Source organism: Pipistrellus kuhlii, unplaced genomic scaffold (genome assembly GCF_014108245.1).
Source record: "Pipistrellus kuhlii isolate mPipKuh1 unplaced genomic scaffold, mPipKuh1.p scaffold_m20_p_2, whole genome shotgun sequence".
Lineage (NCBI taxonomy): Eukaryota > Metazoa > Chordata > Mammalia > Chiroptera > Vespertilionidae > Pipistrellus > Pipistrellus kuhlii.
The window spans coordinates 53,848,818-53,865,220 of record NW_023425515.1 but is presented as its reverse complement, the minus strand read 5'-3'; the positions used below and the strand labels follow the sequence as shown (position 1 = coordinate 53,865,220).

Below are 16,403 nucleotides of genomic sequence, written 5' to 3'. Positions count from 1 at the left end.
AGAAGTCCAGCTCTGTTATGGGAAACCTCTTAATTCTTTAGTGTTGGCAATTAATTTAAAAATTTTTTGAAGCACGGTGTATGCCAAACCAAACACATCTGTGGGCCAGATTCTGCAGGCAAGCATTCATTGTGACCTCTGACAAAGAGATGAGGTCAAAGGTTAAAGTTCACAAACTATCCTGATGAGATATGTGACCGAAAGGTATTTAGTAACTAAAATACTAATAGCAAGGCTTGTACCAGGAATCTGACCTGTATGAATGTCCCTTACCCTTCAAGCCTATATATGGGTTTGAATGTATACAGGAAGTTGGATCTAAACCGCCAATGGTTAAATCACAAGCATTTGTGTGCTTACTGTGCGCTGCGTTGCACACAAGTCAGGGGATTTCAAATCTACTGGGGAAGAGATTACGTGCCCTCCTGAACACTTGAGACAACTTAAAGAAACAATAATTTCTCTGTGGGAGATGGCTTTCTCCACATTGTGCTAGAAGCTATTCATCACTTGAAATCCTGGATTCTTCCCCCAGCCCCATCACACCCGCTCCGGGAGTCCAGAGAGGAGGAAAGCCTAGCAATAATGCATGTGTGTGTGTGTGTGTGTGTGTGTGTGTGTGTGTGTAGAGAGAAAGAGAGGGAGAGAAAGTGTGTGTGTGGTTTGTGAGTGTGTGTGTGCGTGTGCGTGTGTGTGTGTGTGTGTGTGTGTGTGAGAGAGAGAGAGAGAGAGAGAGAGAGAGAGAGAGAGAGAGAGAGAGAGTGAGTGTGTGGAGAAAGAGAGAGGGAGAGAAAGTGTGTGTGGTTTGTGAGTGTGTGTGCGTGTGCGTGTGTGTGTGTGTGTGTGTGTGTGTGTGTGTGTGTGAGAGAGAGAGAGAGAGAGAGAGAGAGAGAGAGAGAGAGAGAGAGAGAGAGTGTGTGTGTACTTGAATCTGTGACCAGATTTCTAATGTCCTGGGCAGCGGTGACCAAGCCCCAGCCTCTACCCTCCTCTCCCTTGGGGGTGGGGGTACCTGGAGGGTAAGAGCTCTGGCGGGAACCGCGCCCCATCCAGTTTCTCCGCTGTAGCCCAGTGTTTTGTGTCTGTCATTGCTCTTGAATGGTTCGTGTAGGAGAAGGCAGGCACCGAAATAGAAAGTGTCAAAGCGCCGGTGACAAGGAGGATACACAAGGCCGGCCTTCTCTCAGCCCCACCGAGCCCGCTCCGGCCAGGGTGCCCGCGCGCCTCGGCCCGCCCGCCCCGTCGGTGGCGCAGGAAGCCGGCGGCTCGGGCGGCGGGTCCCCTCGGAGAGGGAGCCTCGGTCCCCCCCGTCCCCCCAGCTGCCCAGTTATCTCTCCGGAGTCCCAGCGGCTCCGCGAGCGGCGCGATCCACCCCCATCCCCGCCCCCCACCCGCACTCCCCCACCCACCCACCTACTTCCTCCGCTCCGCACTCACACGGGCGCGGAGCTGCCAAAAATTTCCACCCCCCGCCCCCCTCCCGCGCGGACTTCCTTCCAGCGTTTCCTGAGCTGGATGATCCTAGGATTTGTAAGACAGGAAAAAAGGCAGGCGCGAGGGCGGGCGGGCGAGGGAGACAGGATGCTGGCCGCGCGTCCCCCCGGAGCCGTCTGAAGGCAGCACCGCGGGCTCCGCGGAGAGGACCTCGCCGCCTCGCCGCCTCGCCCCGTGCCGGCTCCCCGCGCCCCCGCGCCCCCCGCGCCCGCTCCGGGCGCCCCGAGAGGCGGAAAGCCGCGCTCGCCCTTCCTCCCCGGCGGGCGGGCGGGCGGAGGAAAACACCCGAAGACACCGCAAGAGCCCGTGAAAGTCCCCGGGACGCCCAGTGAGGAAGTGACACTCCCTGGCGAGCCGGCCCCCCACTGCCAGCTCCGCACGGCCCACGGCCCCGGAGGAGCGCGTCCCCGCTCCGCTCCGCGCCGCCCGCGGGGTCCATGCGCCCTGCCCCGGGCCCCAGCGCCTCTGGACGCCCATGCGGCCCCCCACGCCGCGCGGCAGCCGCTGATCTAGCCCCGGAGACCGGCTCCGGCGCGGTGCCAAGCAGCGGGGAGAGGGGAGCACGGAGGGGCACCCTCTTCGGGACTAACTCATGAAGAACAAGGGTGCCAAGCAGAAGCTGAAACGAAAGGGAGCGACCGGCGCTTTCGGCTGCGACCTGACGGAGTATCTGGAAAGCTCGGGACAAGATGGTAATGTGCCTTCGCCTCTTTCCCCCCCACCCTCCCCCCACCGCCTTCTTTTTGTTTGAGGGAGAGAGATGGACTCTCTAGGGGTGCGTTAGATTCAATCCGCAAGTTAATGTATTCCAGGCCTGCGTGCTCATTGTACTTTACTTTTTTTTTTTTTTTAAGAACAATACGATTCTTAGGGTGCACAGCGCTGCCCCCCGACGCGCAAAGCTGGTGTCAGTCCTTCCGTCGGTCTCACAGAAGCTGCTAATGGGCGTTGCAGCCCCGGTTTCACTGGGTCCTTCTGGGGGGGTAGGGCTGGGAACTCCAGAGACCTTGATCTCAAACTTTGGATTAGGGGAGAGGAGGGATACGGGCTGGGCGTGTGAGGTGGGGATCAGTTACGACCACAGCTATGACCACCTTGGGTGTCCCTCCCCGGCTCTCCAATTTCATCGCTCACATCTTTTTTTATTAATGTGCTGGGAGGCAGGGGGTGCGGTGGATCCTGGCCGGGGGAGTGGTTGCACAAACATTTTCTGAATTTCTGAACGGATGCCAAATATACAGTACCTCCCTCCCTCTCCTTCCCAGCCCCCCAGCCCCTTCACCTCCTCTGGGCTCTCAGATCAGCATTTGGTGTGCCAGACGAGAAGGGTGTTGTAAAAAGGTCAGAGGGCCTCGGTTCCAAAATAGCTTAGGGCATGTCCAAGAAAAGGAGAGGGTCTCTGTTTTCAAGGTCAGATTGCAGGGGGGAAAAAAGTAGAGGGAATCCTTCAGCGTAGAGACAACTTAAACATTGGGCAGGGGAGGGGGGAAAGAAAACAATCTGAAAATACAATACCAGCATTTGAGATTAGACGTTTTTAATCATAGGAAAGTTGGGGAAATGGGGCATTAAATGACTCCTTTTTTGTAAGGTTGACTGGCCCGGCATTTACCCGGGATAAAAAGGCCTTGTCTTCAGGAACTTCAGGGAGGAAACCGCCCACTATACGGGCCGTGTGCTTATACGTAGATACAACAAAAGGGCAACTCAAGGGCTGCTTAACTGTGCGGAATTCTGCCTCCAGGAAAATTATCTCAAGAAATGATGTGATTAGCTCATATCATTTGTGCAGATCAAAAACAGTGCAAGGCTTTTGTCTCCGTTCTGGTGTTTTAGAGACTGGGCAGCACCTAGTAATTTGCAGTGGTGTGATATTCCTGCGGTATTCTGGAGTTCAGAGCCTCCTATGTCATTAGGACAAATGGCTCAGTGTTTTAGAGCTGGGGCACCATAGGTTTCAAAACTGCCCCTTTTGGAAGTGAGGCATAACTGAGTCCGTACGTTTCATCCTTTCCAACCATCCGGAGAGGCACATTTGAAATCGCATGGCTGGGATTGAGGGTTTTTTTTTTGAAGGTGTGAGAACTCAAGTACAGTACCCTCAGAAATTCAGAATGAAGGTTCCCTCCACCCCTCTTTTCCTGGGGCCTTCTGGTCACTATCCAGGGACACTCTTAATGCTCCTGACAATGCCATCTGCCGTGACGTGGCGTTGTGTGGGGCCCTCCCTCCAAAGCTGTGAGAATTGATTGCATGGGGTGCTCCGCCGTCCTGCCTCCAGGAGCCCCAGGGCTCTGTGGAGATACCTCAGAAGTACCCTTGGGCAACTTTGCTTTCACTTGCTTTGTATCTTGGAGTTCCATATGTGGGGAAAGGATGGGGTTACTGCTTAAAGAGAAAAAGAAATTGAAAACCAGGCCCCAGTGTTCCCTGCTCTAGGGAGGAGGGGAGGAAGCTCAGAGAGGTGAACCGGCTTGCCTAAGGCCACACAGTGAGTCATGAAGGCTGCAGAGGATCCTGGCCTGTCAGGCACAACTGTCTAGGCCACGGCTTCCATGTCTAGGCCAACAGTCTCCTCTAATGGTCCCCTATCCTCCCAAATTGAAAACAGACAGCCCAGCCCCGGGATCAGTGTGCTTTCAAAACTGACTGACATATCTGAGTAGAGTTCAGCTTTGAAATGAAAGGAAACTGACCTACTAAACGATCCATGCACCATTATTGTGCCCTCTGGGAATTGGGCACACATCATAAATTGCTTAGATAAATGTGTGTCTTTTTTAAAAAAAAAATTGCTTATATAAATGAAAGTAATTAGGATTTCTGTTTTCCCCCATCTAAAACCAATTAGGTAGTTGTCTCTTACATTTTTTATAGTGTAGAATCAACGTCAGTGCTAATGTTTTCTCTAAAACAGCGTATCCTCCTTATGGGTTTTCTGAAACATGTACTGCCTGACAGACAATGAAGTCCAAGGCCTGGGCTCTGCTTCCAGGGAGTAAAAGCTGACTAACATACCTACGTAGATGTCAGCTTTGAATTGACACTGTCCGTGACCTTAGATGTTCAGCCCAGAATTCTGAGGGTGATAAGTCACTGTGCTAACTAGGAGCCCGAAGGCTGGGGAGGACCTCATCAAACTGTCATCATAGTTACTTAACCTTTGAGGGCAAGTGTACAATGATGGTGAGAGACAGAGAGCAATGGATCCGGGTCTGGGAGTATACGGCAGAAGGACAGAACAGAGATATAGGGAAACCAAGGGAACCCCTGTGCTTGTCCAGGGAGGGGAAGCCCCGAATTAGGGTGGAGGACAAATCTGGTGACAATTAGCTGTGCTCAGGCCATCTGAACATGGGGAAGCGATACTCCTGAGTCCGAGCACAGAGGATGAATGTCATCTACTTCCGTAACTTGCTGTGGCTCAGCCTTGTTAACCTTCAGTTGCACAAATCTGACGGCAGAGTGTGTGGGTGACAAATAGGTGTTCGGCTTACAGCGGAAGTTGCTCAGGGCCAGTTGTCATCCTTAATCTTTAGGAAGCTGACGAAAAACAGGAACCCTTTTCCTTAGGAAAACACACACACTCTCATTGTGTGTACGGGTTCTGTGGCATTCACACAGATGCCAAGTTCAGACCCTGTGGATTGTCCCTCGCTGCTCACAGGCCTGAGGTGAAGGACAGTGCCCCCCTTTTGCGTATTTAACCGCTTTGCTCCGGCCTGGTGAGAACACCCAAGAATGGCATGGGGTTGCTCCCGGCCACCTTGGCAGGAGCCTCTCTGGCTTCCTCTCCAGCACAGTGGCTGCTGCCCCAACCCCCAGCTCTCCCCTGGGAACCAGATAACTTTCTCTTCCTGTCTGGAATAGAGGGAGAAGATCATCCCTTCCTCACCGCTACTGCTGAAAATAGTCCTTTTCTCTCTCTTCTGTTTGACCACTGGATACGAAGGCCCTTGCTTGCAGTTATGCGATGAAAACTACATCGTTTTGTCGCCTGTGGTTGGGGGGCTGTGGGTGAAGCCCTGTGAGGCAGAGTGTGTCTGTCCGTCCGTCTGTCCGCAAGCATTTCCTACTTCTCCCCTCTGATCCCAGTGTGCTGGGTCCTCCCTCGGTGCTGGGACCCCTGTGAGAGCATTGTCAGGAAAGTGTTCTTCTTCCATGCTTGCAAATAATCTGTGTCATTTTACCCAGACCCTGGTACAAAGTGATATTGCTCTGACCCAGGGTTCGCCAGGATGGTGGCAGAGTAAAATCATGTAGAGAGCCAAAAAAAAAAAAAAAAAAAAAAGGTAAATCCTAGGCCCCCTCTCAGACCAATTAAATCAGAATCTCTTGGAGCCCAGCCATGAGTAGGGTTTTAAAAGCTAGGTGTTCTGAAATGCGGGCAGAACACCTAGTTAAGAACCACAGCAAGTGAAGGGGTTTACAGACCATTTCCCCCTAGACAAGCAGCTTAAATCGCTCAAAATGCATCCTCTGAATGTTTGATAAGAACTGTGAGCCCTTTTATTTCTGAAGATGTTTTTCTAGTTGTTATCAAATTGAAAAAGAGAAAAAAGAAATATATATGTGTGTGTGTGTGTACACATATATATATGAAAATATATATATATATATTTTCTTGATTTGATGGATGACAACAGATTCATAGTAAATACATAAATGCCCATTATAAGTATAATTTTACATTCGATGAAAATAAGATAGCCCCATTATTTCAGAGAACAAGGATAAGGCAATGAGTACTTTTAGATGTAGCTGTTCTATTTTCCAAGGCTAAATTGTTCTCTTTAACAACTACATCTTAAGGCACTGTGCTAGGTCCTGTGGGAGAGGAAGAATGGTGTACTCCAGACTCCCTTCCACAGTCTAAGGGATGGGAACAAACTTGCAGAAACCAATTAAGCTTTGAAATTGGCTGTCAAGACCAAGGAGAAGAATGTGAAAGTTTTTATACACATTAAATAGATGAGATACCCAAACATAAACAGGAGCAAAGTCTTAGCAAGGAAGGTAAATATTTTTTCTGTTCAAGATAAGATTTAACAAACGCAGAATCGGGGCTGGCTAGTCTCTTTGGCTTCATGGTTTCCCTCCTAGAATCGTGCCTGGGACATCATTATCACACCTTCCCTGGCTCACTCTTCATCCTTGAGTCTCAGCTGCTTTTGGAAAACTTCCCTGGTCTTCCAGAGTCAGGTGTCCCCACTGGGCTCTACCATTAGGAGTTCCAGAACCTCACCACCTGTGATAGAATCCCAACGTTGCCTGTCCCCCGCTGAGTGACCCTGGAGCGAGTTACTTACACCCTCAGGCCTCAGTTTCCCCATTTCTGAAATGGGGATAGGAGGTCTGATGGGAAGATAAATGAGTTCATATGGACAAAGCACTTAGCAGAGGGCATGCATATAATAAGCTACAAATGTAGCTATTATTATCCTGACACCCTGGGCTCGCCCTAGTATAACCACTTACCATCCATGACTGAATGAATGAGGGCTCCAAAGAAATGAGTAAATGATATGGTCGTATGGGTTGATCAGTCACCACGAGGAAGCTGATTGACTGCCCCTTTGAATGGAGGGGCTTTCACAGGACTACTGTGAGTAGAAGACCACCAGTGTGTAATAGTGGGAGAGAACCATGTCAATCTGAAACTGAAGATCTGAGAAAGACACCCCGCCACTCCTGGACCCATCGGGAACTGAAACAGAAGATAAGACCTGGAGGTGGGGTTTGTGAAGACAGAACAGCAACCTTGTGGGCTTGGGTGTCGAGGGGCATCCCCAAATCTGGGCTCTCCCGAGTGAAACAGGAAGAACCAGAGCAAGCCAAAGCCGAACTGTAACGTCCTCCGTATAGTCTGGATATGACAAACAACCCACACAGAATAGAAACAGCTACTTCCGCCTACCCACATCCCTCCCTCTGGCCCACTCTCCAGACCTCTGCCAAGAGCCCCTTGACCACAGGCATAGCCTCCCCCTTTCCCCACCCTCTCCCACCAACGCTGGCAGCTACCCAAACACCTTCCAGCCTCAGGACCTTGGGGGTGCTGAGGAAGCCCACTCTCCTTGGCCCCAGGCCTGCCCCGGAGCCAAGTAGACACTCTGCTGGGGCCGGAGGGAGCTGGGGGCTTGGCCTGCTGCTGGGACAGAGAGAAATATTGAACGTTAGGGGCGCATTTTCCCAAAGTTGGTGCTGTAAGTGGTGGGTAAGGTCCCCTGTGCCACTAGAGCTGTAGTTTCCATGCATTCTTTTTGTTTGCCCCTATTCCATCGGACATCTATGGACTAGTCTGGAAACCTGTTCTGTGGGGGCAGGGAGCAGGGGAGAGCACATTCTGAGTTCAGGAGCTGACTGACCAAGGCAGTTCTGGAGTACTGGCTGAGAACTGTTTGTCCCAGGCCATCACCTCACTGCAGCAGATCTCCTGGGATTGTGTAGCAGTGGGTGGAAAGAGGGGGTGGGGCGGAGAGATCCAGGACTTACGCTGGGTATAAAAAGAGCCCCCCACTCCTTTTGCATTAGAGATTGTAGCTAACTGTTTTGGGAACAAGGTAGTGATAAACCCTCTGGTGGGGGCTCCCTGGTGCTCACTCCCTCCAGTACAGATCGATCCAGCTGAGCTGCTATCAGCCTGGCCTCTGGGTACAGGACTCCACTTCCGTCTGCAAGGTTTCTTCACAAGGACCCTGAGGCCCGGAAACATGGAGCTTCTCGCTCTTTGTGTTTTGTTTGTTTTTTTTTCACTCATTGCTCCCCGTGTATGTAAGCCAAGGTGTCAATTTCCCACTTATTCCAGCCCTTGACATTAATTTTCTTTTTGCTAATGGGTGCAATTTTCTGAGCTATTTCTCTCTCAGCCCCAACACAAATGCTACACCTGAGTTTTATTGGTCTTGGTTTTCCTCCCTCAGGGGGCTGGTCCCAGGCCTTAGTGAGGTGGGAGCACAGCCTGATAGGACTCCAGGAGTCCACATAGTACGGGGTGTCCCTCTACTCTTCCCCAGGATGCAATTTTAGCTGAGACTTAAAATGAAAGACCCCAGGGGGAAACACTCTGCCTGCAGTTCACAGAAGAATAGATACTGGTCCTAAGTGTTCTTTTCTAACAGCAACTTTTAATAGAGAAAGATAAGAAATGTAGGCTTCTGGATGGCTCACGGGAGAAGTAAGAAGACCCAAAAATGAAGGCTGAGTCCCAAATCAGACCTGCTTGTTATTTTTGTGAGTTACTGCCTGCAGTAATTGCTTACTACGCGCCACTTCATACGCAAACATAGTATTTTGAACATTGTAAAATCGAGCTATTTATCACCATTTTACAGAGGAGAAAACTCAGCTGGAAGAGGTTAAATCCCTGGCCAAGATTATAGCGATAGGGAAGGCAGAATTTAAATTCACATCTGTCTGACTCCCAAGACCATGGTCTTAGGCATGAGCACAATCTCCCAGAATAGCATATTTCATAATTTGGCATTTACTCTACAGTTTTGTTAGAGAGAGAAAAAACACCTGCAAAAAATAGCTTTTTCTCCCTTTGCTTTGTTCTTCCACCAGCCTAAGTCATTAAGAGTAATAGTGACAACTCACTTTTGGATAGCATTTTACTCTCTGCGAGGTGCTTCTCTCTCCCTCCCCCTCCTCCTCCCCTCCCCCTTCCCCTCCGTCTCCCCCTCCCTCTCCCCTACCAGCTTTCAAGTCTTACCCTCCCTCACCAGTTCCTCCCAGGCTCCTCCCTGTGCACTGCAGCCAGGATCCTCTTTCCCTCTTGGAACACCTGCTGCTTTAGAGTCAGAGACCCCCCCACGTTGGTCTTCATTCTACCTGTTATTTTGCTTTCTAACTGGCTTTGTGTGTGCAGACCACTGGTGAGCTCTGCTGAAGGCAGGTGGCATTCAGTTACTCACCCAGCTCTGATTGCACCTCTCAGGGTGAGCCCCATGGCCAGCACAGAGCAGCTGATTGATTGATTGACCCTGTTTCCTGCTCAGGAAACCCGTGTCAGATCCCTTCTAGGAAGCCCCAGCCAGGAGACATTGCAGATGTGCTGAACTATCAGGAACCTAAGATTATTTAAGGTTCCCCTCAAAGGCTCATAGCTATTCCCGGATAGAAACTGAACTCGACTTTGCACAGGGTGCCCCAGAAGCACTGCCTTTTCTCTAGTGCCTCACCAGTCACTCCTTGGTATGAGCCACATTCTTGGCGGGTCCCCAGAACCAACTGAATTTTTTGGGATTGAGTCTCGGGCACTCTTCGTTCTAGTGCAAGCTAGGCTGATGCATACCAGGCCCTGGTACCATACTCGAGGCCCAGAATACCTTTGGGGACCCCCTCTGCAACACCTTTTAAAGAAAGAGGTGAGCCGAAACCGGTTTGGCTCAGTGGTAGAGCATCGGTCTGCGGACTGAAGGGTCCCAGATTCGATTCTGGTCAAGGGCATGTATGTTGGTTGCAGGCACATCCTTGGTAGGGGGTGTGCAAGAGGCGGCTGGTCGACGTTTCTCTCTCATCGACGTTTCTAGCTCTCTATCTCTCTCCCTTCCTCTCTGTAAAAAAATCAATAAAATATATATTTTAAAAAAAGGAAAAAAAAAGAAAGAAAGAGGTGAATGTCACTGCCCAGGAGCAACATATACCAGCTCTTACTGTTCTAACAGTTTATCTATAGATAAATCTATTGCCTTTATGAAAGGCAGCGGAGCTAATTACTGTCATTCTGCATATTTCTTTCCCTACCCATTTTTTATATGTTATTCGGAAACCATCTTGTATAGGCTTTCAATTCAATATGACAAATATTGCATGGGACTCTTATGTGCTAGACACCTTTGGGTTACAAAGATCCTCTCAAGTTGTTCTCGGTCTAGGGGGGGATCGGGGTCGTGAGATGGAAAAAGTACTAAAAGAAAATGAGGAAGAATGCAGTGAGGGCCCTGAAGGATGTGCAGGCAGGGATGTTACCACGTGAGGCAGCGGGTGAGAGAGAATAAGCAGACAGAGTGGGTCATTTGTGAGGGGGGAAGTCAACAAAAGGATAAACAAACATCATCTGGCTGTGAGGGATGACAGATAAGGGGTGGCTGGCTTCTGCAGACAGGAAACCACATGGTTTTGCCTGACACTGTAATTGGTCACACCCTCTTGCACAGGGGTGAGGGGAGGGGGAGGAGATTGGACTTATTTATAGGCTTGGTTAGGGGGACCCCGGCTGGAGTGACAGAAGTTGTCTTCAGTGGCAGGCGTGCGAACCTGCCCTCAGGAGAAAGCGGAACAGCTGATAATAAGAATGGCAATGGTTTCGCTATATCTATGCCCTCCTCAGGGGCAGGAGAATGAGGGATTCTATTAAAAGATAAGACCTTAAAAAATGATGTTAACGGATGATCCCAATCATGTTTCTCGATTAAATCTTGTTGTGTGGCATAAAGGCAAAACCTTACCCTCTCCTCACTGTCTGAGGGAAGCTCTGTTTTGTCCCCCATTTTATACATGTAGACCAACTCAGAGACTTAAGAAACTTGCCTAATGTCACCCCGCCAGAAAATGGGACTCAATCCATGTCTGCCTGACATTAAATTCCCCTTCCATGGTTTCGTCTCCTTGGACCCAAACAGCCCCGCTGTGCTGGTAGTAAATCAGGATCTGATGCGCACAGCTCTACTTTACCGCATTGCCAAGGTGATAAGTTCAGTAGGATTTAGTTAGACTTTGATCAGACTTCTGGCAATGGAGCTCCCATCCGTCCTCGGATTTTCAAAGCAAAGCGTTTAGTTTCCAAATGGCGGGATTCTAAACAGAGAGCATGCCCTGTTGCCATAAGTAGCCCCTTCCACCACTTCTTTCCCATCTGTTTCCTGCATGCTGAGTATTATTGGGAAACAATGATGTCAGCCCTTCCATATAAATCTACACCTCCCTGCTTACCCCTCCCTTCCAATGCATATTTTTGTTCCTCTTTCTGGCTTTTGTCTTGCTGATCTGTTCTTTAAGGACTTGTGCTTTTGGCGTCAATTGTTGGCTTTCCTTCTAATAAGTTTTAGCTATTTAAGCTTCGCTGTGGTCTTCAAAGTTGCACATGCTCTTTTGGGTCCATATTTGGAAAATCCTTTGTTGGCCTGGTGTTAAAAGAGAGGAGCCATTTTGCATTCGGAAAAAAGCAGAGCTAGATTCAGGGCTCTGAACCAGGCTCAGAGCTGAGGACACAGCCTGTTGAGCACCCTCGGGGACAGCATTAAAGCTATTTGGACCCTGGGCACAGAGCCTGTAGCTGAAGGTAAATATTATATACCCATCAAGAAATCTGGTTTCCCTCACCCCACGCCTGACTTTTCAAATGGGACATGATTTCCTCAGTTCCTCTTTCTTTACTGTCCCTGAGGACAATTTGATTTCCAAAAGGAAAGGATGGGGGAGGAGCTCGTGTCCAGGAGGGCATGAATTTTAAATTCCGGGTCCAAGAATTGTGGACCTCCCTTTCTCAGCCTCGGGCAGTGATACTCATACTTTGTTGGGCATAAGAACAACTAAAAATGTAGTTTTCACTTTTAAACTTAAATTTAATTTAAAAATTTAAAAAATTCTAGTTACATTTAGTGCAGTATTACTACACTATAAGGAGAAAGAGGCATACTCCTTTCATTCTAGACTCCTGGAAACAAAATAGAAGCTTCAAATGGGCATTGGTATAGCACCTGCATCTGTGGAGAACGTGCGTGAGATTCCACTGACTGAGTTCCATAGGTTATGGGACTGCAAGCTGCAAAATGTGGCTGCATGGCGACATTCTGATGTCAGTTCCTCCGAGATTCCTGTTTGGTAGGTCTGAGGTGGGGCCCAGGAATCTAGATTTTTTTAAAGATGAGCTTCAGGTGATTCTAATCTTTGGCCTATTTTGAACAATACTGAGTTAGCCCATAGAAAGAAACATGTGAGACCATATGATTTTTTACTTTCTTTACTCTACTTTTTATGTATATTGCCCAAATTTTCAACAGTGATCATGTTTTTTCACTACTTAAATTGAAATGAAAAAATCTGTTAAAATTATTGATGAGAATGGGGTATCTTAATTTGTTGAATTTTCATAAAGTCCTGTGTTTCAACCTTTATTTTTAAAAATGTTCATAAAGTCTGTTTGCTTTTCTGCCTTCATAGGCTCAGTTTAGTGAAATCAAATATTCTCTCCTATGGGAAACAGTATAATAGGGTGGTCAACATGTGGCTTTTCTTTTTTTTTTTTTTTCTTTTCCTTAATATATATTTATTAATTTCAGAGAGGAAGGAAGAGGGAGAGAGAGATAGAAACACTAATGTTGTGAGAGAATCATGGATCGACTGCCTCTTGCACACTGGGGATCAAGTATACAACCCGAGCCTGTGCCCTGACTGGGAATCAAATCATGACTTTGTGGTTCATAAGTCAACGCTCAACCACTGAGCCACAGTGGTCGGGTGCATGTGGCTTTTCTGCTGATAGTCTTCCTTGGTTCAAGTCCCATCTTACCACATGCTACCTTTGTGACCATGGATGACCTACCAAACCTTTCTGTGCCTCAGTTTCCTCGTTTATAAAGTGGGGATTGTGATGCTAATAATAACACCTATTGATCCGGGTCATTATGAGGATTAAATGAACTAGTGCACTGCCTGGAATTTAGTAAACCTTCCTTAAGTGTTAATTATGGTTATTCTTTCCATAATGATTGGAAATCTTATCCTTTTTCAGCCTCATTACTCAGAATGTGGTGCCTGAGTAATGCTACAGATGTGGAAGTGGAGAGAGCGGAGAACAAATGCTCCAAGGTTCCCATATATCCCTGGGGACTTCTTCTCTTTTAAAAAATTCTCTTATATATACACAATTATTATTTTGCTAAAATGCTAGTTTTAAGATTCTTGCCTATTGATAAATATTTCCTGTGTGGGACGATGGCAGACTTTCTAAATTTTACATCCTTTTTTTTTTTTTTTCTTTTTTTTTTTTTTTTAATATAATCAGAAAAAGAAAATAACCTAAAGACAAAACTGAAAATAAAAGAAAAATCAGGGTATGGCAAAAGGCGAGGGTCATAGTGACAGCCATCCAAACTTGTTTCCATCTGTGTTTCAGGAGAGTTAACCTGGAAATGAGCCTGTTTCCATCATGGATGGGACGGTGCAAAGCCTAGGTTTTTGCTGACCCATATGACATTTCACATATGCCTGTTTCTTTGCTCCACTGCTGCATTTTGACAGTTGATTGAATGAGGTGGATCTGGCTCAGTCTTAGGCGGTCTAAGAGCATATGGATGGAGGGACTCACACTGCACTCCTCCCAGGTTGAATCTGTTCAATCCTCAGAGCTCCGATGAAGATGGATTTTTAGGAAGGTGGTCAGGATGGTAAAGTTTAGGGCTTCATGACCTCTCATCTCCAAACGTTATCACACTTTCCTAAATTGTCCCCTCCTTTCAGTAGACAGAAAATGAGCTCTTTGGAGACTGGAACCACTCTCTGTTCATCTGTGTTAGGTGTCTGTAGGGCTGGTTCCTCTCTGGAAGGTCTCAGGGAGCATCGATCTCCTTGCCTTTCCCAGCTTCTAAAGGCTCCCTCATTCCTTGGCTCACATCCCCCCTCACACCACCTTTGCCCCCCTCTGCTCCATTCTCACCTGGCCTTCTTTCTGATCACCTGCCTCTCTCTTTCATAAGGACCCTGTGATTACATCAGGTAATTCAAGGTAATCTGCTCACCTTAAGATCCTTAGCTTGATCACATCTGCAAAAATCTCTTTAGCTTTAAAAAAAATTTTTTTAGGATTTTTTAGAGAGAGGAAGGGAGAAGGATAGAGAGTTAGAAACATCAGTTGGAGAAAAGCATCTATCAGCTGTCTCCTGCACACCTCCCACACTGGGGATGTGCCCGAAACCAAGGTACATGCCCTTGACCAGAATAGAACCTGGGACCGTTCAGTCCCCAGACCGACGCTCTATTCAATGAAACAAACCAGCCAGGGTCTCTTCAGCTTTTATTTATTTATTTATTTATTTATTTATTTATTTATTTTTTAATGTGCATTTTTATCTTTTATTTAAATTTTATTTTTTATTAAATTATTATCTGTGTACATATTTTACCATTAGCAACATTCACAATGTCCAGAAAGAAAGGGCCTGAGGCACCATTACTCATCTACACAATCTGTTTTCCCCACAGAGCATGGTTGACTTAGTGGATAATAACAATGAGAATGAAGGGACTAGGATGGTGATTATGGGAGGAGAGAAAGAGATGGACTTACTAAGCACTTACCATTTCCCAGGCACTGAGACACAGGGTCCGCTGAGACACAGGGGTGGACAGGCACCGGCTGTCCCTGTGGGGGCTCACCACCCCATGCAGGAGAGGAACACATCCTCAAAGGATTCTCACACAAATAATGGCAGGAAGTGGATGACATTCATCTGACTCAGAGGAGCTGGGTCTTCTAAGATGAATGGAATCTGAGTCGTCTCCGCCTGGAGAGAAGATATTCCAGACAGAGGGGATAATACGTAAGCAAAGGTGTTGATGTACAAAACAGTATGGCAGGATCGGGATTCTCAAAAGAAGAACAAGAGAACAAGGGTGCAGTGTGAGCCACCTGCTTGCCGGACTAGGAACACATGGATTATTCAATGACCATTTTAAACCTTCGGGGGGATGAGGTGGGGGTTGGGGGGGAGAAGAGTGATGAAGACAAATGTGCTAGTTAAACAGATTGATAAAGGAAGAAGAATCTTGAGCCACATTTAAAGCTGTTGAGAAAAATTTGGACCCCAGTCCAGCAATAAACTTCTTCCAGGTGGAGGAAAAATGAGGTGCCCCAAGCAACTCTAGCCCAGAGCTTCTGAGTTCATTCCACTTCTTTATAACCTTAGGAGATTTCATCTCTCTCTGTCTCGTGGATGACAACCAGAGCGGTGTTTAACATTTCATCTAAGTTTTATTTGAGGTGAAAAAATTTTGCAACATTTCTTCCTACCTGCCTACTGGTGGCACTTCTATTCTATCCTGTCTCTTTTCCTCCTGGTGTTCTCATCACCCTCGTCCTTCCTCCAGTTTAAGAAGCCATGATGCGGATATCAGATCCCTCATTCGTCTTCATTCCACTCCCATGTGCTATGTTGAGCCTGGCTCTGTGCTCCCGTCCCACTACAGGAAGGCTGTCCCTCAGATCAGTGTCCTTCCCACACCGCCTTGGTGTCCCCGTCTATGAGGAGACCTTGGGGTCCCTTGGAGGTGGACCTCCCTACCCAGTGCCTGCCTCGCCCCTGCCAGATTCCAGAACTCCAAAAGCCAAAAATGCTGCAGCCTCTGCTTCTCCTGCTGGCAGGCACTCAAGCTGCTTCTGTCCTTGGTGACTGAAAAGCAGGGGCCCAAGCGGGAGCGATGGTCCGCTGCTGCCTGAGGGGCTCCTCACAGACCTGTGTGCCCTCAGGACAGTGGGCCTCTCTGCTACCGCTCACCCGAATAACTCCTTTGGCAACACTCTGCCCCCCCTGACTCCTAAGTGAATGACAGGAGTCATGGCAAAACGCAGGATGAGATTTTAATTTGGAATAATAAACTCTCCTCTAGTAGAACTATAAGTGGTTGAGCCCTAACCAGTTTGGCTCAGTGAATAGAGCATCAGCCTGCAGACTCAAGGGTCCTAGATTCGATTCTGGTCAAGGGCATGTACCTTAGTTGTGGGCACATCCCCAGCAGGGAGTGTGCAGGAGGCAGCTGATCGATGTTTCTCTCTCATCAATGTTTCTAACTCTCTATCCCTCTCCCTTCCTCTCTGTAAAAAAATCAATAAAATACGTGTTTAAAAAAAAAGAAAGAAAGAAAGAAAGAAAACCACACACACAAAACTATAAGTGGTTGAGCATCCA

The 16,403-nt window shown here is 48.0% G+C and overlaps 1 protein-coding gene across 1 annotated transcript in view; it reads left to right on the top strand.

The window, feature by feature from the left end:
• The first annotated feature begins 1,437 nt into the window (after positions 1-1,437).
• Positions 1,438-16,403, top strand: part of ARHGAP31 (Rho GTPase activating protein 31) — a 107,720-nt gene continuing 92,754 nt past the window's right edge. The window contains exon 1 of the mRNA XM_036444779.2: positions 1,438-2,186. Within this exon, the coding sequence (XP_036300672.1) occupies positions 2,087-2,186 (100 nt within the window). The 5' untranslated portion in view covers positions 1,438-2,086. The remainder of the gene's footprint in view (positions 2,187-16,403) is intronic.